This window comes from Pristiophorus japonicus, unplaced genomic scaffold (genome assembly GCF_044704955.1).
Source record: "Pristiophorus japonicus isolate sPriJap1 unplaced genomic scaffold, sPriJap1.hap1 HAP1_SCAFFOLD_1720, whole genome shotgun sequence".
In the NCBI taxonomy this organism is placed as follows: Eukaryota; Metazoa; Chordata; class Chondrichthyes; family Pristiophoridae; genus Pristiophorus; species Pristiophorus japonicus.
The window spans coordinates 1-15,833 of NW_027251404.1; the positions used below are offsets into that span (position 1 = coordinate 1).

Sequence of the window (15,833 nt, forward strand, 5' to 3'; positions counted from 1 at the left end):
GGAGACAGAGAGAGGGGTAAGAGGGAGAGAGAGAGAGAGAGAGAGGGGGGGGAGAGAGAGAGGTGTAAGAGGGGGAGAGAGAGAGAGAGAGAGAGGGGTAAGAGGGAGGGGGAGGGAGAGAGAGAGAGAGAGAGAGAGGTGTAAGAGGGAGGGGGAAGAGGGAGAGAGAGAGAGAGGGGAAGAGGGAGAGAGAGAGAGAGAGGGAAGAGGGAGAGAGAGAGAGGGGGGAAGAGGGAGAGAGAGAGAGAGGGAAGAGGGAGAGAGAGAGAGAGGGAAGAGGGAGAGAGAGAGAGAGGGGAAGAGGGAGAGAGAGGGGGAAGAGGGAGAGAGAGAGAGAGGGGGGAAGAGGGAGGGAGAGAGAGAGGGGGAAGAGGGAGAGGGGGAAGAGGGAGAGGGGGAAGAGGGAGAGGGGGAAGAGGGAGAGGGGGAAGAGGGAGAGGGGGAAGAGGGAAAAGAGGGAGAGGGGGAAGAGGGAAGAGGGGGAAGAGGGAAGAGGGGGAGGGGGAAGAGGGGGAGGGGGAAGAGGGGGAGGGGGGAAGAGGGGGAGGGGGAAGAGGGGGAGGGGGAAGAGGGGGAGGGGGAAGAGGGGAGGGGGAAGAGGGGGAGGGGGAAGAGGGGGAGGGGAAGAGGGGAGGGGGAAGAGGGGGAGGGGAAGAGGGGGAGGGGGAAGAGGGGAGGGGGAAGAGGGGAGGGGAAGAGGGGAGGGGGAAGAGGGGAGGGGGAAGAGGAGAGGGGGAAGAGGGAGAGGGGGAAGAGGGAGAGGGGGAAGAGGGAGGAGGGGAGAGGGGGAAGAGGGAGAGGGGAAGAGGGAGAGGGGGAAGGGGAGAGGGGGAGAGGGAGAGGGGGAAGAGGGAGGGGGAGAGGGAGAGGGGGAGGGAGAGGGGGGAGAGGGAGAGGGAGGGGGGGAGAGGGAGAGGGAGGGGGGAGAGAGAGGGGGGGGGGGGAGGGAGAGGGAGGAGGGAGATGGAGGTACAGCGAGAAGAATGGGAGAGAGAGATGGAGGTAAAGTGAAAAAGATGCAGGAAGATTGATGTGGAGAGAGAAGAGGGCACCGAAGAATGGGAGACAGATGGAAGTACAGAGAGAAATTGGGTAGAGAGGAATGTGAGATAGGGAGAGATGGGGTACAGAGAGAGAGGTTGAGACCCAGGGGTTGGGGGAAGAGATCGAGACCAGTGGTGTGGGGGAGGAGATCAGAGGGGAAGGAGATGCGAAAGGGAGAGAACAACCCAGCTGGGGAATAGATTGGGGGAACACAAGAGAGAGTCGAGGCAGGTAAAGAGAGGAGTACACACTGGGGGCAAGAGATAGCGAGAAATTGAGAGGAAATGTTAAAGAGACACACACAAGGGAGAGCGATTGACAGACAAATGTGAAAAACATAGAAAAATAGGTGCAGGAGTAGGCCATTCGGCCCTTCGAGCCTGCACCACCATTCAATAAGATCATGGCTGATCATTCACCTCAGTACCCCTTTCCTGCTTTCTCTCCATACCCCTTGATCCCTTTAGCCGTAAGGGCCATATCTAACTCCCTCTTGAATATATCCAATGAACTGGCATCAACAACTTTCTGCAGTAGGGAATTCCACGGGTTAACAACTCTCTGAGTGAAGAAGTTTCTCCTCATCTCAGTCCTAAATGGCTTACCCCTTATCCTTAGACTGTGTTCCCTGGTTCTGGACTTCCCAAACATCGGGAACATTCTTCCTGCATCTAACCCGTCAGAATTTTATATGTTTTCATGAGATCCCCTCTCATCCTTCTAAACACCAATGAATACAGGCCCACACGATCCAGTCTCTCCTCATATGTCAGCCCTGCCATCCCGGGAATCAGTCTGGTGAACCTTCGCTGCACTCCCTCAATAGCAAGAATGTCCTTCCTCAGGTTAGGAGACCAAAACTGAACACAATATTCCAGGTGAGGCCTCACCAAGGCCCTGTACAACTGCAGTAAAACCTCCTTGCTCCTATACTCAAATCCCCTAGCTATGAAGGCCAACATGCCAACTTTCAATCACCGATGAACCATGACACCCAGGTTTCGTTACACCTCCCCTTTTCCTAATCTGCCGCCATTCAAATAAATTCTGTCTTCATGTTTTTGTGATAGGGATCAGACAGACACTGTGATAGGGATCAGATAGACACGGTAATAGGGATCAGACAGACACTGTGATAGGGATCAGACAGACACTGTGATAGGGATCAGATAGACACTGTGATAGGGATCAGACAGACACTGTGATAGGGATCAGACAGACACTGTGATAGGGATCAGACAGACACTGTGATAGGGATCAGACAGACACTGTGATAGGGATCAGATAGACACTGTGATAGGGATCAGACAGACACTGTGATAGGGATCAGACAGACACTGTGATAGGGATCAGACAGACACTGTGATAGGGATCAGACAAACACTGTGATAGGGATCAGACAGACACTGTGATAGGGATCAGACAGACACTGTGATAGGGATCAGACAGACACTGTGATAGGGATCAGATAGACACTGTGATAACCTCACATTTATCCATATTATACTGCATCTGCTATGCATTTGCCCACTCACCTAACCAGTCCAAGTCACCCTGCAGCCTCTTAGCATCCTCCTCACAGCTCACACCACCACCCAGCTTAGTGTCATCTGCAAACTTGGAGATATTACACTCAATTCCTTCATCTAAATCATTGATGTATACTGTAAATAGCTGGGGTCCCAGCACTGAGCCCTGCGGCACCCCACTAGTCACTGCCTGCCATTCTGAAAAGGACCCGTTTACCCCGACTCTCTGCTTCCTGTCTGCCAACCAGTTCTCTATCCACATCAGTACATTACCCCCAATACTATGTGCTTTAATTTTGCACACCAATCTCTTGTGTGGGACCTTTTGAAAGTCCAAATACACCACATCCACTGGTTCTCCCTTGTCCACTCTACTAGTTACATCCTCAAAAAATTCTAGAAGATTTGTCAAGCATAATTCCCCTTTCATAAATCCATGCTGACTTGGACCGATCCTGTCACTGCTTTCCAAATGCGCTGCTATTTCATCCTTAATAATTGATTCCAACATTTTTCCCACTGCTAATGTCAGGCTAGCTGGTCTATAATTACCCGTTTTCTCTCTCCCTCCTTTTTTAAAAAGCGGTGTTACATTAGCTACCCTCCAGTCCATAGGAACTGATCCAGAGTCGATAGACTGTTGGAAAATGATCACCAATGCATCCACTATTTTTAGGGCCACTTCCTTAAGTACGCTGGGATGCAGACAATCAGGCCATGGGGATTTATCAGCCTTCAATCCCATCAATTTCCCAAACACAATTTCCTGCCTAATAAGGATTTCCTTCAGTTCTTCCTTCTCACTAGACCCTCGGTCCCCTAGTATTTCCGGAAGGTTGTTTGTGTCTTCCTTCGTGAAGACAGAATCAAAGTATTTGTTCAACTCCTCTGCCATTTCTTTGTTCCCCATTGTAAATTCACCTGATTCTGACTGCAAGGGACCTAGGTTTGTCTTCAATAATCTTTTTCTCTTCACATATCTATAGAAGCTTTTGGAGTCAGTTTTTACGTTCCCAGCAGCTTCTTCTCATACTCTATTTTCCCCCTCCTCTGCTGAATTCTAAATTTCTCCCAGTCCTCAGGTTTGCTGCTTTTTCTGGCCAATTTATATGCCTCTTCCTTGGATTTAACACTATTCTTAATTTCCCTTGTTAACCACAGTTGAGCCACCTTCCCAGCTTTACTTTTACTCCAGACAGGGATGTACAATTGTTGAAGTTCATCCATGTGATCTTTAAATGTTTGCCATTGCCTATCCACTGTCAACCCTTTAAGTATCATTCGCCAGTCTATTCTAGCTAATTCACGTCTCATACCATCGAAGTTACCTTTCTTTAAGTTCAGGACCCTAGTCTCCGAATTAACTGTGCCACTCTCCATCTTAATAAAGAATTCTACCATGTTATGGTCACTCTTCCCCAAGGGGCCTCACACAACAAGATTGCTAATTACTCCTTTCCCATTACACATCACCCAGTCTAGGATGGCCAGCCCTCTAGTTGGTTCCGTGACATATTGGTCTGGAAAACCATCCCTAATACACTCCAGGAAATCCTCCTCTACCATATTGCTACCAGTTTGGTTAGCCCAATCTATATGTAGATTAAAGTTGCCCATGATAACTGCTATACCTTTATTGCATGCATCCCTAATTTCTTCTTTGATGCTGTCCCCAACCTCACTACTACTGTTTGGAGGTCTGTACACAACTCCGACTAGCGTTTTCTGCCCTTTAGTATTCCGCAGCTCCACCCATACAGATTCCACATCATCCAAGCTAATGTCCTTCCTTACTATTGCGTTAATTTCCTCTTTAACCAGCAACGCTACCCCACCTCCTTTTCCTTTCTGTCTATTCTTCCTGAATGTTGAATACCCCTAGATGTTGAGTTCCTAGCCTTGGTCACCGTGATGCCAATTATATCATATTCGTTAATTGCTGCCTGCGCAGTTAATTCGTCCACCATATTCCGAATACTCCTCGCATTGAGGCACAGAGCCTTCAGGCTTGTCTTTTTAAACACACTTTGCCCCTTTAGAATTTTGTTGTAATGTGGCCCTTTTTGATTTTTGCCTTGGATTTCTCTGCCCTCCACTTTTACTTTTACTTTTCTTCTTTCGCTTCTGCCCCCATTCTACTTCCCTCTGTCTCCCTGCCTAGGTTCCCATCCCCCTGCCATATTAGTTTAACCCTTCCCTAACAGCACTAGCAAACACTCCGCCTAGGACATCGGTTCCGGTCCTGCCCAGGTGCAGACCGTCCGGTTTGTACTGGTCCCACCTCCCCCAGAACCGGTTCCAATATCCCAGGAATATGAATCCCTCCCTTCTGCACCACTACTCAAGCCACGTATTCATCTGCGCTATCCTGCGATTCCTACTCTGACTAGCACGTGGCACTGGTAGCAATCCTGAGATTACTGCCTTTGAAGTCCTACTTTTTAAATTTAACTCCTAGCTCCCTAAAATCAGCTTGCAGGACCTTAACCCTTTTTTTACCTATATCGTTGGTACCTATATGCACCACGACAACTGGCTGTTCACCCTCCCTCTCCAAAATGCCCCGAGGGCGAGAGAACGGAAGGAGGGGGCAGAAGAGAGAAACCAGATGGGTTGGGGAGCGATACCTGAGGCAAGGAGGAAAAAGAAAAAAGGGAGACACAACAATAGATGGGGGGGGGGGGGGGGGGGAAAGAGGGAGATAAAAGAGATGGGAGGAGACTGATAGATGGATGGATGGATGGACAGGAAAGAGGGCGATGACAATGCACTAGATGGTTTTCTTGAGCCCAGTGTCAAAAATCATTCCCGTAGGTAAGCCCGCACGTCCAGTGAACGGAAGTGACTTTATATGCCAATATCCAGTAATGTAGCATTGCCAATTGGATGCGACAGCAGCCCGCCCATGTATTTGGAAGAATAATCCAGTGATTCTCAAACTGGGGTCCGTGGCGACAGGTTGGTAAAGAGCAGAGGGGGAGCAAAAAACCCTGAAAACTCAGCACAGCAGCTGTGCGCTGAGCAGGCAGGCGGTGGAGGGTGGCACTTGAAACAGTGCCAGGAGCCACCGAGCTGAATCTCACGCTAGGAAGAGATGTGTGGTGCTGTGCAGTGAAGTATTCAACAGGCATATTACTGAACTTGAAGGGAAGATCAAAGCTGTCACATCACCAATCACATCAATGTTCGCAAAATCGGATAGCCCTGGCAAAATTTCATGCAAGTCCCATTAACAGGACACTGATGGACTTTACATTGCGAAACGCAAGGGCTGTATCGTATTATAATTTCGATGGGAGGGGGCGTTCGCGATTACTAATCCATTTGAAAAGGGATCCTTCAACCAAAAACGTTTGCGAACCATTGCAAGGAGATTTAGATAGGTTAAGTGAATGGGCTAAGGTTTGGCAGATGGAATGCAATGTCGGAAAATGTGAGGTCATCCACCTTGGGGAAAAAAAAAAACAGTAAAAGGGAATATTATTTGAATGGGGAGAAATTACAACATGCTGCAGTGCAGAGGGACCTGGGGGTCCTTGTGCATGAATCCCAAAAAGTTAGTTTGCAGGTGCAGCAGGTAATCAGGTAGGCGAATGGAATGTTGGCCTTCACTGCGAGAGGGATGGAGTTCAAAAGCAGGGAGGTCCTGCTGCAACTGTATAAGGTATGGGTGAGGCCGCACCTGGAGTACTGCGTGCAGTTTTGGTCACCGTACTTAAGGAAGGATATACTGGTTTTGGAGGGGGTACAGAGACGATTCACTAGGCTGATTCCGGAGATGAGGGGGTTACCTTATGATGATAGATTGAGTAGATTGGGTCTTTACTCGTTGGAGTTCAGAAGGATGAGGGGGGATCTTATAGAAACATTTAAAATAATGAAAGGGATAGACAAGATAGAGGCAGAGAGGTTGTTTCCACTGGTCGGGGAGACTAGAACTCGGGGGCACAGCCTCAAAATACGGGGGAGCCAATTTAAAACCGAGTTGAGAAGGAATTTCTTCTCCCAGAGGCTTGTGAATCTGTGGAATTCTCTGCCCAAGGAAGCAGTTGAGGCTAGCTCATTGAATGTATTTTCAAGTCACAGATGGATAGATTTTTAACCAATAAGGGAATTAAGGGTTACGGGGAGCGGGCGGGTAAGTGGAGCTGAGTCCACGGCCAGATCAGCCATGATTTATTGAATGGCGGAGCAGGCTCGAGGGGCTAGATGGCCTACTCCTGTTCCTAATTCTTATGTTCTTATGTAGAAAAGACTGAGGGGGTGACTTGATGGAGGTCGTAACGATTATGAAAGGGTTTGTTGGGTAGACAGAGAAGATGCTTCCACTTGTGAGGGAGACTAAAACTAGAGGCCATAAATTAAGATAGTCACTAATAAATCCAAAAGGGAATTGATGAGAAACTTCTTTACCCAGAGTGTGGTGAGAATGTGGAACTCACTACCACAAGGAGCAGTTGAGGTAAAAAGCATAGATGCATTCAAGGGGAAGCTAAATAAACACGAGGGAGAAAGGAAGAGAAGGTTATGCCGACGGGGTTAGAAGAAGAAGGGTGGGAGGAGGCTTGAGTGGAGCATAAATACCAGCAGAGACCTGCTGGGCCAAATGGCCTGTTTCTGTGCTGTTACCTCTATCGAGTCATCAGTTTTTGAAAAAAAAAAGCGCACATGGTTTTGTTCTAACTCAAAATAATAAAGTCACCCTTTCCCAATAACTCTTTAGTCCTCACAAAAAAATGTTGCTACTTACTCTGTGCGAGTTCCTGCTACAGCTAATTGTGCGAAATTTTTCACCTTTTCTCGCACAACCTGGATACCACGTTCATCCGAAGCATTCAGTTCAAGAATTCTCTTGCGGTATAATTCAGGCCTGCAAAGGTTGCACAATCAGATTTAATGTTAGTGCCAAGCCATCAGGACTCCCGAGAGCCATGAACACGTGGATTACACATTTCATGCAGGTTACACATCTGGTACTACTTTTGAACAGTCATTTCCTCAATGTATTTCAGGAAGATCAGGTTTCCCCCGCTACAAAAAGGACAAGACAGCGGGGCTACACGCATCTCAACAACAGTCACTGAACCTCCGTCCTTATATTGCAAGGGGTCTCACTGTTCTATATCCTTTTAAAAATTAAACAATTAAAAAATATAAATCAGAATCTGGCCAGTGTGCTCGAATACATAGCTAAGCAATATCTGCTATCATCAGGGTTATGGAAGTTACTAAACCAGGCAATGGCCAGGGACGGAATTATCAGATACAGACATTAATCCAATAATTACATAACTATATTCTAACTTACACTGAGGTCTATTTTCCTATGTATTATATTAAAAAATAATGAACTAGAATGTAACTTTATAAATTAAGAAAACAAATGATTTCATTAAGCTTACAGGCATGCCCCACTATCAGGCCAAATAACCTGTTTGATTCAGCAAGGACAATGATATCTTCACAAACAAACAAAAGGAATCTATTAAGTATTAATTTTAACAGGTTGATTTTTAATACAATCAGAGATGTCATCTTGAATTGATTTTGTCCCAAATAGAAATCTAAAATGATTGTGGCAGAAGATATATAATAGATATATATAAATTGCTTTCCTTCTGCTGAACCCAACTATGTTCTTTCTAACACGATCCATGTCACCTTACCCAAAGAGTTCTCTTGCTGCAGCCAATATTGTTGATGTTTTCCCTGTCCCCGGAGGGCCGTAAAAAAGCAGGTTGGGAAGCTGCAAAAGACACAAGCATTTTGCAAAAAGAAAAACATTGCAAAAAAATATATATATTTCAGGTGGACTCGGTACTAATGTATTAGAACACCATCCTTTCACCTTAGAATCCAACACAAATACTATGAAAGTCTCTTCTGTGCGTGCCTGTGATTACAGGGTCATCTCAGTTCAAAGCCTAGGCGGTGCAAGTGCCCATAACTGTACACAAAGGGAACATCTCAAACTCCCCCAGTGGCTCAGAGGATAACCATACCACTTGGTGTGGCACTGAATAGAATGGCCCGAGGTCAGTCGCTCACCCCGCGCTCAGTTTGTCGAACTCGAGGTACGGGGCTACAATCGGTCTCCGTGCCTCTGGGTAGGGAAGGGAAATCAGCCACAACTCACGCTCCCACAAGCCAGTGATAGAACCACTGACGGTCCGTGTATGTGTGGAGCTTGAGCCTGGATGGGATTTTGATGCGCCAACATACCCACCACCCCAACTGGTGAATAGCCTACTAACAGCGCCAAGGCTCACACACGAAAAAGGGCCATTAAGTTAAAGGACTGTTGGGGCGTTGCACACCATAAGCAGAAGTGGTCTTTTCCCTCAGCACTGGCATTGAAAAGCACAAACATTCACCCAAAAAGGAAAAAAAAACAGAACACATTAAGTCAGACAACAATTAGAAACTAGGCCTCAGAAGTTAGATTATGATACTATGTGCCTTGCAATCTCCCATGGAAGTTCTTTGTTCAAGGATATAAATAGAAACCATCTAGTTTCAGACAAATATGTTCAAAATATGATTTAATTTTGAAACAGTTCCTACAATTTAAGGTGCAGATGCAACATTAAAAATAGAATGGTCATTTTTGTAGATTAATACGCGGGACTACCCATTTGGAAAGCACCGAACTAGCTATTAATAGCTACTTCTGCTAGATTGAACTGGCACTCACATCAGCTCCTTCTAATGACTTCTTCAGCACAGCCACAACTTCCTCCTGAAATGCCACTTCAGCCATACATTTTGGGCGACTGCATGCAAAAAATAAGATTAACAAGACAAACTTTAGGGGAAATCTCAGTTCAAACACACACAAGTTTATTTTTTTTTTACAAATTGCATCCATCCCCCAAAGCACACAAAAAAAAGTTTATTTAGGAATTGTGATCTGTCTGGGTACAATGAAGATTATCACAGTAAAAGAGCAGTGACAGAATGCTTTCCACCTGTTAAAATCTGTCATGGGCCCAGCCATCATTACCTACTCAGGTTACCTCTGCAAAGGCTTCCATGTTGCTCAAGAGCAATCCATTGGATGTTGCGGGACAGTGTGCAGACATAAATATGTAAGAGGATAAGGAATGCGAACAGGAGTGTTATTTCACGGATATGGTGGTGTTAACCAAAATGGAAGTGTCAATTTTGTTAAACATGGTCATATGTCGCCTTTTTCAGCATTGACAGTAGAAAAGGCTTCAATCTTATAATTTTCAGAATATATCTTTTTGCCCGGGATTAGCCGGCAAGGTTTTCTTCTCATACGAAGTGGCAACATCGCACTGTCCACATGAATGTAAACTTTTTTTGGGTGCAGCATGTCAAAATGTCACAGAAGAAAATGATAGGACACGTGTTTGCATACGGTACGGTAACATAGTGGTTATGTTACTGGACTAACAATCCAGAGGCTTGGACCAATGACCCAGTGACAAGAGTTCAAATCCCACCACAGCAACTGGGGAAATTCAATTAAATAAATCTGGACTAAAAAGCTAGTACCAGTAATGGTGACCTTGAAACTACTGGATGGTCTTAAAAACCCATCTGATTCACTAATGTCCTTTGGGGAAGGAAATCTGCCGTCCTTATCTGGTCGGCCTATATGTGACTCCAGACACACAGCGATGTGGTTGACTCTTAACTGCCCTCTGTCGCTCAGTTGTATTCAAGTCAGCAGCTCACCACCACCTTCTTAAGGGCAATAAATGCTGGCCATGCCAATGGCATCCACATCCCATGAATGAATAAAAAAAAAATCTTCCACGCAGCAGGCTCCTCCTCTCAGCCACGCTGACATGGCAAGTTACTGAGCAGAGGCCAGGCACCACTTCCTCTGGTGCACTACCCTGAAAATGGTTTCAGCTTCACACCAGAGATTATCCAGCAGGAGGCAGCCCACTTGCTTTCTGGCCTCGAATAGTGGTTGACCCAAGAAAGGGGAAGGTGGAAAAGAAAACTACAAAGAGCTTAGCCCTTAAAACAAAAACAGTTGTTCTGCAGCCTCCTTCCATTGTTATGTCTGTTGAAGAGAATATGTTGCTGGAGACTATTCAGGCCTCTAATAATGTCACACCTCCACCCTTTGAGCTCAGGAGCAAATAGCAGTTTTTGTACGAGGTCGTCATCATCATCATAGGCAGCCCCTCGGAATCGAAGAAGACTTGCTTCCACTCCTGAAGCGAGTTCTTTGGTGGCTGAACAGTCCAATACGAGAGTCACAGACTCTGTCACAGGTGGGACAGACAGTTGTTGAGGGAAGGGGAGGGTGGGACTACCGCTGCCTGCGCTTGAACTCTTCATGCTCTCGGCGATGAGACTCACAGTGCTCAACGCCCTCCCGGATGCACTTTCTCCACCTAGAATGGTCTTTGGCCAGGGACTCCCAGGTGTTAGTGGTAATGTCGCACTTTATCAGGGAGGCTTTGAGGGTGTCCTTGTAATGTTTCCGCTGCCCACCTTTGGCTCGCTTGCTGTGAAGGAGCTCCGAGTAGAGCATTTGTTTTGGGAGTCTCGTGTCTGGCATGCGAACTATGTGGCCTGCCCAGCGAAGCTGATCGAGTGTGGTCAGTGCTTCAATGCTGGGGATGTTAGCCTGGACAAGGACACTGGTGTTGGTGCGTCTGTCCTCCCAGGGGATTTGCAGGATTTTGCAGAGACATCGTTGGTGATATTTCTCCAGCGACTTGAGGTGCCTTCTGTACATCGTCCATGCCTCTGAGCCATACAGGAGGGCGGGTATTACTACAGCCCTGTAGACCATGAGCTTGGTGGTAAATTTGAGGGCCTGGTCTTTGAACACTCTTTTCCTCAGGCAGCTGAGGGCTGTTGAATCTCTGCATCAATGTCTGCTTTTGTTGAGAAGAGGCTCCCGAAGTATGGGAAATGGTCCATGTTGTCGAGGGCCGTGCCGTGGATCTTGATGACTGGGGGGGGCAGTGCTGAGTGGCGAGGACAGGCTGGTGGAGGACCTTTGTCTTATCGATGTTTAGCGTAAGGCCCATGCTTTCGTACGCCTCAGTAAATACATCGACTATATCCTGGAGTTCAGCCTCAGAATGTGCGCAGACGCAGGCATCGTCCGCGTACTGTAGCTCAACGACAGAGGTAAAACAATGGGGAAACCACGATGAGGAAAGAGGTTTCAAAGAACTGCCCTCTTTTCCATCCACAAATGGCTGCAATAGCACACAAGAGAAAACCGTGAACTGGGCTGCCGCAGCAAAAGCCTGCAGCTTTCCAACAGTTTAATGCATGGCATATTCTGAAAAACACGGTGATAGTTAAGAACGCTGCCTGGAAGATGCCCACAATCAAGAGCAGCAGCTTGTGAAGCTTCATCACTGATTTTCCTTCCGCAACAATGGAGAGAAAGTTAGTATTATTCAGCTCTGAAATCACACATTGGTCTGATTACACACATATATACACTACTGAATCTTATTTATTATCTTCTCTGTAATTATGTGAGAAAGGGGCACATGCATACATGAACTACACAAAGAATCTGGAGTTTCTTACTATTTCTCCACCCATGGAACTGCCTTTTGCTTCTTGTTCTCTCCGCTGGTTCCTGCTGCAGCTTTTTCTTTTGCTGGTTTCGTGCCGATAACTCCAGTTCCTTTTAAAAAAGCTTGCATCTTTCAGCTTCAAACAAAAATTGCAAATGATTAAATGTCTCTTTTTAATAAAAAAGAAACGAAGAGGCAAAAGAACGACTGCGCGACTGACAGCAACAACACTGTTCACAGAGACCAGAGGCTGCCAATGTTCCCAAATCACAAACTGAGACACATTAAGCTCTCGAGTCTGTCCTCTCGAGTAAAGGTAAATGATCCCTTTGCACGCTTCGAAGATGAGCAGGGATGTTCATCCAGTGTCCCGGCCAACATTTATCCCTCAACCAACACCACCAAAAACAGATCAACAACAACCTGGATTTATATAGTGCTTTTAACGCAGTGAAACATGCCAAGGAGCTTCACAGGCGTGTTAGGAGATAAAATATTTGCCACCAAGCCACATAAGGAGAAATTAGGGCAGGTGATCGAAAGCTTGGTCAAAGAGGTATGTTTTAAGGAGCGCCCTGAAGGAGGAAAGAGAGGCAGAGAGGTTCAGGCAGCGAGTTCCAGAGCTTAGGGCCGCGGCAACAGAGGGCAGGGTAGAATGTGGGAGGCCAGCCAGGAGTGCATTGGAATTGTCATGTCTAGAGGTAATAAAGGCATGCATGAGGTCTTCAGCAGCGGTTGAGCTGAGGCAAGAGTGGAGACAGGCGATGTTAAAATAAGGTGGAAATAGGCGGTCTGAGTTATGCTGCGGATATGTGGCCGTAAGCTCATTTCAGGGTAAAATATGACACCAAGGTTGCAAACAGTCTGGTCATTCATCTTGTTGCTGTTTGTTGGATCTTGTGGTCTGCAAATTGGCTGCTGTGTTTGCCTACTGACCAACAGTGACTGCACTTCAAGAGAAATTAATCGACAGTAAAGTGCTTGGAGATGTTCCGAGGACGTGAAAGGCACGTTCTTTCTTCTTCACACAAATAATATAATTTCATTTTGCAACAAATTACGTATTTTCCTCATTTCCACATCTCCTGCCGCTCACGAGTTCCTGACTGAAAGGATGAGCAAACAATCTGTGGCTTGCCCCCTGGCTCAGCACACTCCAGTTTCCCCTCCTCCTCCCATTGTATCTGCTCGGTATCGGTCATGAATAGCATATGGTAGTGTAATGGTTATACTATTTGACCAGAAGTCCGGACTAATAATCCAAAGAATGCAGGTTCAAATCCCAACTTGGCAGTTTTGAGAATTTGAATTTATTTTGTAAAAAATGGAAATAAAGAGCTCGTAAAGCAAAGCATTTTCCTTTATATCGTGCATTTCACATGTCCCAGAGTAATTTACAGTCGATGACGTACTGTTGAAGTGCAGTTACTGCAGTAATGTAGGAAACACGACAGCCTATTTGTGCACAGCAAGCCCCACAAACAGTAATAAAATAACCAGATAATTTGTTTGTTTTTTTTAAATAAGGGATAAATGACCAGGTAATCCGTTTTTTTCCCCCCAAAGAAAATGTGTATTGAGCGATATATATTGGCCAGGGCTCCGCTGCTCTTCACTGATTAGTGCCATGGGATCATCTATGTTCACCTGAGGGGCAGACAGGACCTTGGTTTCATAAAATCATGGAATAGTACAGGAGGCAGCCATTCGGCCCATCGAGTCGGCACCATCTCTTTTGAAGAGTAATCCAGTTAGTCCCACTCCCCTGCTCTCCGCAATTATTTCCAGTATTTATCCAATTCCCTTTTGAAGGCTAGTATTGAATCTGTATCCACCACCCTTTCAGGCCGTGCATTTCAAATCCTAACCACTCGTTGCATCACAAAGTTTTTGCCTCATGCCGCCTCTGGTTCTTTAGCCAAATCACCTTAAGTCTGTGCCCTCTGTTTATCGAACCTTCAGCCACCGGAAACTGTTTCTTTTTATTTACTCTATCTAAAGCCTTCATGATTTGGAACACCTCGATCAAATCTCCTCTTGGCCATCTCTGCTCAAATATCTCCGCTGAAGGACAGCACCTCTGACAGTGCAGTGTCAGCCTGAATTCTGTGCTCAAGTCTCAAGGAGCGGGATTTGAATCCATAACCCTCTGACTCAGAGGCGAGGGTGATACCAGCTGATGACACGCACAAGCTATCGGAATGCTGGGAGATAATATAAAAATGTCGGGTTTGCCAGCAATGTCCACATCCGGAGAATGAATTACAACAAATCTCCCTGACAGATCACAAATTCAACAGGCAGGGCATGAGCCCAATGCAAAGATAAATCCAAGAAATCTGGCGTAAAAAGCTGGTATCAGTAATGGCGACCCACGAGACTACCGAATTGTCGTAAAAACCCAACTGGTTCACTAATGTCCCCCTGCCCGGTCTGGCCCATGTGTGACTCCAGACCCACAAGCAAGGTGGTTGACTCTTAACCGCCCCTCCGAAATGGCCCAACAAGCCACTCGGTTGTCCCCTGAACCCCGCAGGTAAACGTGATTGGCGATCGGCACAGACGTGTACCCCGGAGCGTAATGTAAACCCGTTCTCATCCGTCCCACGCGATGCCCCTTTGGTTGCGCAGTACTACATGCGACGTGATTGAGGGATTGTACTAAAAGCGAACCTTGAAATGAAATGCGCGCGCGGTGCGTTGTTACGGAACTGCTGTCGGCAGCCAAACGAATTGTGTGGAATTGCTGACCGCAAGGCACTGAGCTATTTTCCAATGTGTCGTGAACGAACATTTTATATGAATTAAAGTATATTTTTGAAGAAAAAAAAAAAAAAGCTGTGATAAAGCCAGCACTGTGGGAGAACCTCCAGCACACAGAGCAATTGGGGGGGGGGCAATAAAATCCGGCCTTGCCAGCGATGCCCCACATCCTGTAAAGGAATAAGTAAAATAAATAAATGCGATGAGGAAAGGTGGGGAGGGAGGGGGAGGCTGGAGCGGGGCATGCAGGGGCTTGGGCCGAGTGGCCTGTGCGGGCGCTGTATAACCCCCAGGCCATTCAAGCCCATCCGCCCCCCCTTCCATTCTCAGCACGCCGAGGACCAAACCTGCCGCCGCCGCCGCCGCCGCCGCCGCCCGGGGAGCCGCTCAAGCAGCAGTCTGAAGGTACCCGGGGCCGCGGTGTCTCCCAGTCTCTCCCGCCCGAGCCGCCGATAAGCTCCCGCCAACAGACTGAACGGCCCGCTTACGGCATTTCCGCTGTGCCGCAGCCAACCGTGTCCGGGTGCCGCAGCCAACCGTGTCCGGGTGCCGCAGCCAACCGTGTCCGGGTACCTCCTCACTGGTCAGCTTTTCATTCCCTTTCCATCGACTGGTAAAACGCCTGGGAGACTTCATTCTCTTTATCTATATATATATATTATATATATATATTTTAAATAAGGGCCTCGTTACCTTTCTAACCGACAGATCTCATTCTGTGAATACGCTCAGCTCCCCCTCCCTTGTGATCACCATGGCCCTATCCCTGACAGGTGACTGACTGACAAGCCCTTCCCAACAAAGATAAGACAGATTTGCATTTATATAGCGCCTTGCACGGACCTCAGGACGTCCCAAAGTGCTTTACAGCCAATGAAGTACTTTAGGAAAAAAAAAAGTGTAGCCACTATTGCAACGTGGGAATCTCCCATTCTTCGGGTTATTCGGCAGTGGAGGCATCGCATCC

General features: G+C 47.0%; 1 protein-coding gene across 1 annotated transcript; it reads right to left on the minus strand.

Moving 5' to 3' along the window:
• Window positions 1-7,323: 7,323 nt before the first annotated feature.
• On the minus strand, window positions 7,324-15,347 carry LOC139243541 (replication factor C subunit 4-like; the record flags this gene model as incomplete). The annotated part of the gene is made up of 5 exons (XM_070870784.1): window positions 15,214-15,347; window positions 12,114-12,239; window positions 9,268-9,346; window positions 8,240-8,319; window positions 7,324-7,443 (listed from the first exon to the last, which is right to left on the minus strand). Coding segments are annotated over exons 2-5 (398 nt in total), but the record flags the coding sequence as incomplete, so codon positions are not given.
• Window positions 15,348-15,833: the final 486 nt, after the last annotated feature.